At 36.2% G+C, this 10,253-nt stretch overlaps 2 protein-coding genes across 2 annotated transcripts; one reads left to right on the top strand and one right to left on the bottom strand.

The window, feature by feature from the left end:
• Window positions 1–1,838: 1,838 nt before the first annotated feature.
• hmbsa (hydroxymethylbilane synthase a) lies at window positions 1,839–8,857 on the top strand. Its single transcript, XM_079813928.1, has 14 exons — window positions 1,839–2,080; window positions 3,117–3,170; window positions 3,829–3,901; window positions 4,237–4,286; window positions 4,409–4,464; window positions 4,899–4,976; window positions 5,191–5,268; window positions 5,488–5,563; window positions 5,761–5,874; window positions 6,352–6,390; window positions 6,726–6,845; window positions 6,978–7,031; window positions 7,147–7,233; window positions 7,946–8,857. The coding sequence occupies exons 1-14, from the start codon at window positions 2,054–2,056 to the stop codon at window positions 8,114–8,116; spliced, it is 1,077 nt and encodes a 358-aa protein (XP_079670054.1). The 5' UTR covers window positions 1,839–2,053; the 3' UTR covers window positions 8,117–8,857.
• On the bottom strand, window positions 8,847–9,602 carry h2ax (H2A.X variant histone). Its single transcript, XM_079813929.1, has one exon. The coding sequence runs from the start codon at window positions 9,522–9,524 to the stop codon at window positions 9,096–9,098; it is 429 nt and encodes a 142-aa protein (XP_079670055.1). The 5' UTR covers window positions 9,525–9,602; the 3' UTR covers window positions 8,847–9,095.
• Window positions 9,603–10,253: the final 651 nt, after the last annotated feature.

Below are 10,253 nucleotides of genomic sequence, written 5' to 3'. Positions count from 1 at the left end.
TTAAATGTAACATAGAGAAAAGAGAATATATTTTTTATTGTGACAAAAAGATATAGACAAGAGTCATGTTTTTCTGTTAAATCTTATAATATTACTTGATAAGTTCTACATACACAAATATTTTGGTCTGAAGGATACCCAATATCACCCATTTCAAGGCTGACATGAAGATTTATTTTGAAACCTTACAAGGACTTTCAAACCGCAAAGCGATCAGAACTATGGACATTTACAAAGAATTAAATTCCTCTTCTTTATTTTGATAATACACGGAGACCCTTTTCTGTTTTTTTTCTTCTTTCTTTCTTTTTTCTTCCTCTTTAATTTGTGAATATATAATTTTTTTTATATATTTGATATGAATATTATCTTTAACGTACCTGGTGTTAAAATGTTATTAATATTATATACATTATATGGGAAACATTTGTATCTTTTGAAATGTTACATGTATTTTGGAAATGAACGTTAAAACAAATCAATGTTTCGCCGCTGGGGGGCGATGATCTCTGTGACTGTGAATAATACTGTGAACCCATGAATGAGATCGCTCCCCAGCGGCGAAGCATTGAACAAGTGTGTTTTACCGTCTATGGTTTTACCTGATCTGTGATCTCTGATCAGTTTTATACATTTGTATGTTTTACTGAGACATTAGTATAATTAAAAGGACTATGTGTAGTTAATAGTCTTATTGGCCCGGTTAGCTGAGCCATTCATGGAACAAACGAAACATGCCCTGAAAATTTATAAAATAACATATTATACAGACACTGATATTTAATCCGGTAACACTTTAGATTCATTAGTTAACTACATTACTTAACATGAACTAATAATAATGAACTGCACTTATAAAACATTTATTTATCTTCGTTAATGTTAATTTCAACATTTACTGCATTATTAAAATCTTGTTAGCACTGTGAAAAACATTGTTAATGCACTGTGAACTAACATGAACAAACCATGAACAGCTGTATTTTTATGAACTAACATTAACAAAGATTAACTAATGTTGAACAGAGGTGTTGTTCAAGGTTAGTTCATGTTAACTAATGCATTAACTCATGTTAACTAATACAACCTTATTGTAAAGTGTTACCTTTAATCTTTAATAGTTCATTACATTTGATAAATTGTACTTTCAATTAAAACAAATTAAAAGGTGTTTTTTTGCATGCTTGGCCCGAGTTTTTGTTGCATTCACACTGTTCTGGCAAGCTAGAACAAAGGGATTTAAGAAAGCATAGAAGATAATGCTATAATAAGATAATATAAGGAGTCTTCAGGATGCAGTTTAGGACTCACAGAAGTGAGGGTTTTTTCCAGCTATTTCATAATTACTGTTACAGATCCGGCTGTCCGAATAGGGTTTTGAAGATCATTCCATATCTTCCTCATAATAAAGAGTACACCTTTAGCTCATCATTGCTTGTGTCTTTTTGCATACAGTCGAGATTTCAGTATTTCAGTTGACTATAGAATTTAAAATATTTAAATATGGATGCTTATGTTTTACTATTTAAAGTAAAATTTGCAAATTGTTTGACTTTTTTTTACATGTAGTTTAAATGTGTATTTATTTTATCTAAACAGGCAGGGACACTAGACATCCCACAAGGTTAATTTCTCAGTCAAAACTTTTAAGTTGCAAGATTCCTTTAGCAGTGTACTCTTACATTAAATAGGTTTATAAATATGATATATATATATATATATATATATATATATATATGATAACGATGTCAAAAATTGCTTCACGGACTTTTTTTTTTAAGCACTCAATATTTTGACACATTATTTTCGTTGGGTTGAAGTATGCGCTGTGTGGCGCTGCATGACGAGCGCGAATACATCCACAGCCCAACGTGTTCTTGGCAGACGGAAGTATCGTTCCCATCTAGGTCTAGGTCACACCTCAGAAATCAGGTCAAACGCAGAGTTTGCGGTAGCAGTTTGGTATTTTAGAAGTCAGTCACTCGTTCAACCAAAACAGTTGTGCGAATGAGTGAAAAATCTTGACGATACAGACCGGGGGAACAGATCGCTGATGTCTGGGAACGTTAATATCTCTCAAGTAAGTGTAAAAACTACATGGTTCAACGCGCAGTGGCATATGGTGATGTTTCATTGGCTCGGCGAACTGCCATTTTAACCGTTCTGTCTTTCTATTGGTGGATGCGAAGAGTTCGGAAGTAGTAGGCGGGTCTTGAAACGTGTGGACCCTAAAAATGAATTAAATGACAGAACTATGGCTGAATCCGAAATCGCCCCCTAACCCCTCAATCACTATTCCCTTCTTTAGTCTACTAATACAGTTCACCTGAAGGAGTGAATGAAAACGAGTGACTGAATTCGGACAGCCGTACGGTTGTGTGTACATCGGCTGTACACTCGTGAGTGCACTCAATAACGTCCACTATGGTTTCGGACGCCACTACAAATGGCTATCCCCTCAAATATAGGGGGCGATTTCGGATTCAGCCTATTTAAAAAATATATAAATTTATATATACATTTTTGAGAGTCATACTTAATTATAATGATAAGTGCACCGTGATGTAACGATCTCTTACTACAGTTTAGTCACATCTCAATAAGCATAAAAGTATCTTAGTGTACAGGGCGAATGACCAAAACGCCTCGTGATTTTACAATGTAATATAACATGACAAATTTAAAATTTGTCATGCCTCTCTACAGCTTGCCTCTTCTAGCGTATTCTCATTCTGTCACAGTGTTTTCTGAATTTGAACGTCCGAATAAGTAATAGAAAAAAAGGACAAACTGGGTTGAACGGCCAACATTTATCTGACTTGCATCTGTGTGCAGTGGTTTATCAGCACTGCCCAGAAACACAGGGTGTGGAGAATGCAAGGACACTAAAGAATAAAAAACCCTCCACCAGTTGTTCATTCATTCAGTTATTCACAAGGCCTTGGACATCATCAGCACATCATCTTCTGCAGCCTGAACTGTATAAGTGTCCTCAAATAACATGGAAGGGCCATTCAAGTATATTAGAGTGAGAGTCTGATGAAACTATTTTACTATTTACAAGAGTTGAGGTATAAGCATTAATATGAAATTTTGCGAAATTCTTGTTCTTGCAGGAAGGAAATGGCAAAGTCAGTCGGGTTATTCGCATGGGAACAAGGAAGAGCCAGGTAATGTAAAATGTTCAGTCATTCAACTGTTCTGTGTGATAATTTATTCATTAATTCAATAATCTTTCTAAGCAAGTATTTTCTTTCTATGCAAGTATAAATAATTATTTAATGTAATGTTAATAAAAAACAATGTGTATAATGTGTTCCTTGAAAAAATGTAGCTTTTTTTCCCATTGTGGTTTGGCTGAGGGTCCCTGGATCTTTACAGGTTGACATCTCTTTAACATGAAGATTTTTACTGGGATTTGCGCTCAAATGAAATGATCAGTTTGGGCAGTTAAGCCAAAAACATGCAGTATAAATTGAATGGATAGTATATAGATTTAGATTTTCTAGTCTGGAACCGTTATAAATTGAGGGTAGATAACAAAATGGAAATGGGTGTTGACTAGCGTGCTTTAATCAGATAGAAACTAGCCCTCAGTGTTTCTATAGTTTGCTGGGAGCAACTGCTAGCATTTAATCATAAAAAATTGGTAAATTAGTTTCTTAGCATCAGCATACTGAGCAATTCTGAGAATCTTTAAATAAAGACTTTGACTTTAAATGCGTAGGGAGCTATTCTCAGAGAAAATGTATTCCACATATATTGCACTGCGGCTTTATGAAATTTCATTTTTGTATCTTCAATAAATGGGTTGTCTGTGTGTCTCAGCTGGCTCGCATTCAAACAGACAGTGTGGCCAGCAGACTGAACGAACTTTATCCAGACATTCATCTGGAGATAGGTAAGAGAGGAAATTTTGCACTGCATAATTTGTATGAATTTCCGTCAACTTTACTTGTATTGCGTTTATCTTGTGTCTGTCAATTAAATGCATAGATTTTCATCTGGACATGTTGCCTATACACACACACAACTTTTCATTTGCTTGTCCCTATGCACTCACTACTTGTCTACGAACAGAGAGGGATTGTGTTCTGCTGAGAATGTGTAATCTATACCACCGCTCCACTGCTGAATCCTACTGTCTGTGTCAAAAGACATGAATGATGATGTCAGAATTGGAGCCAGTGCGCACAACTATTCGGTTCTTAACCTTTTTGTGTGCATGCATTTCAGTTGCAATGTCGACAATCGGGGACAAAATCTTGGACACTGCATTATCAAAGGTAGAAATCATCTGCAATTTCATGTGTTGTTATTATGGTAGGTCTTGTGTTGTCTGTAAAAAAGAAATGCGTTTGAACTTTTGTGTGCTGCCCATCTTAACCTATCAAATGTGTTTCCCTAGATTGGCGAAAAGAGCCTCTTCACCAAAGAGCTGGAAAATGCCCTTGAAAGAAATGAGTAAGTTTGATAAAAAAAACGTAGGAAATAATATGAAGGTTTCCCCTTCTTAAACCCTCTTTAGAAAACATAAAAAGACGGTTGTTCAGTTGATTATGCCATAAAATGCTCTAGATTGACTTAACCTGTAATTATTATGCTTTCAGTATTGTTGATGTGACATTTCAAATATATAATTTTGCTTCAGCAGAATTGTTTTGCTCATATTTACTGTTGTCAGCTGCTTCGTCCTCTGTTTTACTGCTTACCAACACTACATCAGAGGATGTGAAAGCAGTTCTCTTATACTTGTTGATGTGTTTTGTCTAATAAACCTTAATTAAGCATGTGATAACTTTTATGGGCACAATGCAATGGAAGTTAAGAACAAAAATTATATTGTCATTGTATTATTGTTGATATTAATATTTGATATATGTTTTGTTCACCACTAGAGTGGATATTGTTGTGCACTCTCTCAAGGATTTACCTACCTCATTGCCCCCTGGATTCACTATTGGAGCCATTCTTCAGTAAGTACCACAACCTTGACATCTAACAAATTCATTTTTTTTAATTAATTGGTAGATTTAAATATTTGTATGTAATAAATATAGTTTTTATTCAAAGTTAATTTAATAAATTCATATGTATGACTTGTAATGACCAAGGACACTGCTGTAGGTAATTTGAAAACCAGTTTGAGCTGAGTTTTGAGTGTGATATGTTGCACATTGTGTTTTGAAGGCGGGAAAATCCCCATGATGCAGTGGTGCTTCATCCAAAGAATGCTGGACTTACCCTGAGCAGTTTGCCAGAGAAGAGGTGAGCTGTGTTCTTTAACAATCTAAAAAATCACAAATAAAAGTGCAATTCATCCTGGAGAATTTGATTGATGACCCAAATAATGAAGGAAGATCAGCAGTTTTTATAGCGATGGCATTTGATTTCAAAATCTACATTCTGTCATGTCGTGACATCTATATGCACTTATGTAACCAAAGCTGCCAGAAACATTTTGAAACCTCTCTTTTTCCCCCCCAGTGTGATTGGCACAAGTTCGCTTCGCAGAGCAGCTCAGCTGAAGAAACGATTTCCACAACTGGAGTTTGAAAATATTGTATCCTGCACTTTCCTTTGCTTTTGCATCTGAGGATGTTTATATATTATTAATGGGAGCAGCTTTGTCATTGATTTGAATAAACCAGCAAAGCCAGCACACTTTTCCTGGAAATTTGTTGTACCAGCAAGTTTCTATATACTGCATATAACATTTGAACAGTATTAGAGTCTTCCTCCTTGACTTTACTGCTATAGAGAGGGAACCTAAACACCCGTCTAAAGAAGCTGGATGAAAAGGACGACTATGCTGCCATCATTCTGGCCGCAGCAGGCCTGAAACGGATGGGCTGGGAAAACCGAATCAGTCAAGTATGTCGACATACATCAGAGCAAATTGGATTGTTTGGTTGTTGATTGGATGGAGGCAGATATGAATGCGAGCTTACAGTAAATTGTAAGAAAGGGACTAAATTATTAGAGAAGTCTGTCGTTTCACTGGAAGATTGAGCTATTTTAATAAAAGATTATTTCACAAAATAAAACATGCATGAATAGTTCTCATTAAGATCAATAACGTACATTTAGAAAATATAAATAGATTTTCATTCCATGCCAACTTTAATATTAAAAGTTTCGTCTGTATAGGACCATTTGCAAAGTTGATCTGAATCATATTGGCTTTAGACCGCAAACTTGAGATGTAATTTCACTTGAGACGGGATATATTAATGGGGAAAACCCATATCTACCAACCACTTTTCTGAATATTGAAGGTCCCTGGTGGCTACAGCAGTGTTTATAGTTTTATTTATAACGCATTTATTGTAGTTCTTCTATAAATTGCAGGTTCTAGGCCCTGAAGATTGCATGTACGCAGTTGGCCAGGTAAGTGTGCACAACTATTTGTGAACTATGAAAGTGCATTTGGTATTCATGCACTAGATTTAAAACAGTAGCAACCCCCCCAGTGTTTAAACCCGTCATGCTTTGCACCTATTATTGTGTTGTTCATGCGAGAAAAGAAGCAGGTGCAAGCTCAACTGTTAATGCTCTTTATAAACACTAAAGGAAACACCTGTGTAACAATTTGTCAACGGTTACAGCCAAAAAAGTACTGCTGTGAAGCCATTGTATACATATTGTAACTTCAGAAGTGTGGCACTTAACCTGCAGAACTAATGTCAGTCAGTAAATAAACATAAAGTGTGACTTGTGATCAGGGAGCACTGGCAGTGGAAGTCAGAGCACAAGATAAAGACATTCTGGAAATGGTGTCTGTCCTGCACCATCCAGACACAGTGTTGCGGTGCATCTCAGAGAGAGCTTTCCTCAAGCAGCTGGTGGGTTCCCTTACATACACACATGAACTAAAATGCCATTGGATGTGGTTCATATATAATTGACCATATCCCTGGACATTCTGTGTAGTACAGCACACATCTGTGGGGTTTATTCCTTTGTTCTGCTTTCAGGAAGGAGGCTGCAGTGTGCCTGTTGCTGTTCATACAGAAGTGAAAGGGTCCATGGTAAAGAACATGTTTTATGCTACTTCACTCAATGTAAACTGATGGCAATACAAATCTGAACGGATGTGGTTGATGTTTGTATAACAGATTAAAATCAGCTCTTTTCTTGTTTTAGTTGTATTTGACTGGAGCAGTTTATAGTTTGGATGGAGCGGATTGCTTGAAGGACACTATGCAGACGTGTGTGGAAATGGACAACAAAGTAAGGGTCAAATATACTTATATATACACTACTATTCAAATGTTTGTGGTCAGCAAGAATGCATTAAAGTGACAGTAAAGACGTTTTCATTGTTCAATTCTATTCATCAAAGAATTCTGGGAATAAATTGCATCACCGTTGCCACAAATATATTAAGCAGCAGTGTTTTCAACACTGATAATAAAAAGAAATGTCTCTTAAGCAGCAAATCAGAATATAAAAATGATTTCTGAAGGATCAAGTGACACTGAAGACTTCTGTCTGAATGAATGTCAGGAATAAATTACTTACTAATATATTAAAATATAAAAGTTATTTTAAATTCACATTTTAGTTAATTTTTATATATATATATATATATATATATATATATATATATATATATATATATATATATATATATATATATATATATATATATATATATATATATATATATATATATATATATATATATATATATATATATATATATATATATATATATATATATATATATATATATATATATATATATATATATATATATATATATATATATATATATATATATATATATATATATATATACTGTTTTTTGGACCAAATAAATGTAGCCTTGGTGAGCATAAGAGACTTTTATTTATTTAAAAAAAAAAAGTTGTGTACCCCAAACCTTTGTAGTATATCATTTTACAGCATTATAACCTTTATTCCAACTGGTTTCTATCAGGTGAGTGAGAGTGCCCAGGAGTGTGCACATGTCGCAGTCACTGCCAACAGCATATCATCATCAGCCCTCGATGCTGCTGAGAAACTGGGGATGGATCTGGCAAATGTTCTCCTTAATAAGGGGGCCAAAGATATTCTCACAACAGCCAGGAAACTTAATGATGCTCAATAACTATTTTTTACATTTTGTGCACTGGAGTTAGTTAGAAACTAGTTTAGGAATCTTTGTCATGCTGTTAACTTGATAAACAGTGCACTCAACCTGTATGATCTATAGCTGAAACTCCAGAGGTTAAATACCCTGATCGGGTGAACATATCAAGTCACTTCAGCTACTATACCTCAGTTTAACAATGTGACGTGACCAATTTTTCTGTTAGCTGCTCACACACAAGACACAAAGTTATACTGTTTTTGACTGCCATCATCTCTCAGGCACAGAATTCTGGAAGGAAGTTCATGTTGATTCTTCCACTAATGAGCTGCCTTTATGATCCACATAAATCAGGTGCTCAAATGGCTACCTTTTACATCTGGCCATGTTTTATTTTTATTTTTATATAGAATCCGAGTAGTATTTAACCTACTGTGACAGTTATATTTAACAGCATATCCTCAATCTTCAAAATATGCATTTCATCACTGAGACACTCTAAAACTAAATATCAGTATTGAGAAGCTAAAACAAGTTATTTCTGAAGAGTTTAGCCTCCAGGTAAGATTTTTATTGGCAAAATGTTTAAGTTTGCGTAAGAAAGTTTCTAGACCTAATTTGAATAAGTATGCAATGGTTTGGTCAAAGAAAAACGCCATAACGTGCCTTTTAAACGTGTAATCGAATTAACCCCAATGTTAAATGTTTTCTTTTACTGTATCAACATGAAATGTGAATAAAGATTATCATTAAAACCGTAGTTGTACGCTTTTTTCCCCGTTGATCACAAGCGGCCTCAACTGCACAACACTGCAAAACAGACAACACAAGTTTGTATATATATATAAAAAAACTAATTTAATATGTAAAAAAGTGGCAACTCAAATATACAGGTTAAGTTACATCACATTCAGACAAATGGAATTGGCTCTTTTCAGACGAGTGGGGTGGCCCTTAAAAGGGCCTTTGGGTGAGTTAGCTCAGGACAGCGTAGCTTTTAATACTCCTGTGACTGGGAAGATCCCTTCTTTCCAGATTTGCCAGAGCTTGCAGCAGCCTGGCCGGTTTTCTTGGGGAGAAGGACAGCCTGGATGTTGGGGAGAACACCTCCCTGGGCGATGGTCACTCCTCCGAGCAGTTTGTTCAGTTCCTCGTCGTTACGGACGGCCAGCTGAAGATGACGAGGGATGATACGAGTCTTCTTATTGTCTCTTGCAGCGTTTCCCGCCAACTCGAGAATCTCAGCGGTGAGGTACTCGAGGACGGCAGCCAGATACACGGGAGCACCAGCACCTACTCTTTCTGCATAGTTGCCTTTACGCAGGAGACGATGCACACGGCCGACGGGGAACTGAAGACCAGCACGGGAGCTGCGAGTCTTAGCCTTGGCGCGGGCTTTTCCACCGGTTTTACCTCTTCCAGACATGACGAAAGAACTTCTTTTCTCGGCTTGTAGTCGAAGAAATCACAGTGAGACGTTGTGTAGAGTTGCTGCAGTATTTAAGGACTGACTGAACTAGGATTGAATAGTCCCGCCCACCATTGTGATTGGTTACTCGCAGTGAAGAACAGACCTGATTGGCTGTTAGAAGCAACCTTAGAGCGGATGTGATCTTTTATTGGCTTGAACTTGCTGTGCATAAACAGCGCAAACTAACGAACCAATCCGAGTCCATCTAAATGTGCGCGAGCTGATTGATTCCTGATTGGTTCGTACGGTTCGTCTGCGCCACCATTGGTCTTTTGTTTTGTCAATCAAATTTGGGCGGTAAATTCAAACCAATAGAACATATTCCCTCTGAATTTTAAGACAGTTACACGCAAAATCATAGGCTGAATCCGAAATCGCCCCCTATACCCTTAAATAGGGGACTATTTGAGGGAACAGCCATTTGTAGTGGTGTCCGAAACCATAGTACGTTATTGAGTGCACTCATTCAAGCCCACATAGCACAGCCGATGTACACACAACCGTACGGCTGTCCGAATTCACTCACTCGTTTTCATTCACTTCTTCAAGTGATTGAGGGTTTAGGGGGCGATTTCGGATTCAGCTATACATAAATGAAAGATTAATGATTCTCGTTTGTGATGTTTTGTGTGTGTGTGTGTGTGTGTGTGTGTATGTATGTATATATATATATATATATATATA

The sequence above is a fragment of the Gobio gobio genome (genome assembly GCF_949357685.1).
Source record: "Gobio gobio genome assembly, chromosome: 4".
Taxonomy (NCBI): Eukaryota; Metazoa; Chordata; class Actinopteri; order Cypriniformes; family Gobionidae; genus Gobio; species Gobio gobio.
Note: the sequence above shows the minus strand (reverse complement) of the source record. Positions and strands in the feature narration are given on the sequence as shown.

Bases quoted from the DNA above. Each gene is read 5' to 3' on its own strand.
- hmbsa (XM_079813928.1), top strand. From the start codon at position 2,054: ATGTCTGGGAACGTTAATATCTCTCAA. The intron at 5,269-5,487 runs GTGAGCTGTGTT...TTTCCCCCCCAG, and splicing joins AGCAGTTTGCCAGAGAAGAG to TGTGATTGGCACAAGTTCGC. The intron at 7,032-7,146 runs GTAAAGAACATG...TTCTTGTTTTAG, and splicing joins CAGAAGTGAAAGGGTCCATG to TTGTATTTGACTGGAGCAGT.
- h2ax (XM_079813929.1), bottom strand. From the start codon at position 9,524: ATGTCTGGAAGAGGTAAAACCGGTGGAAAAGCCCGCGCCAAGGCTAAG.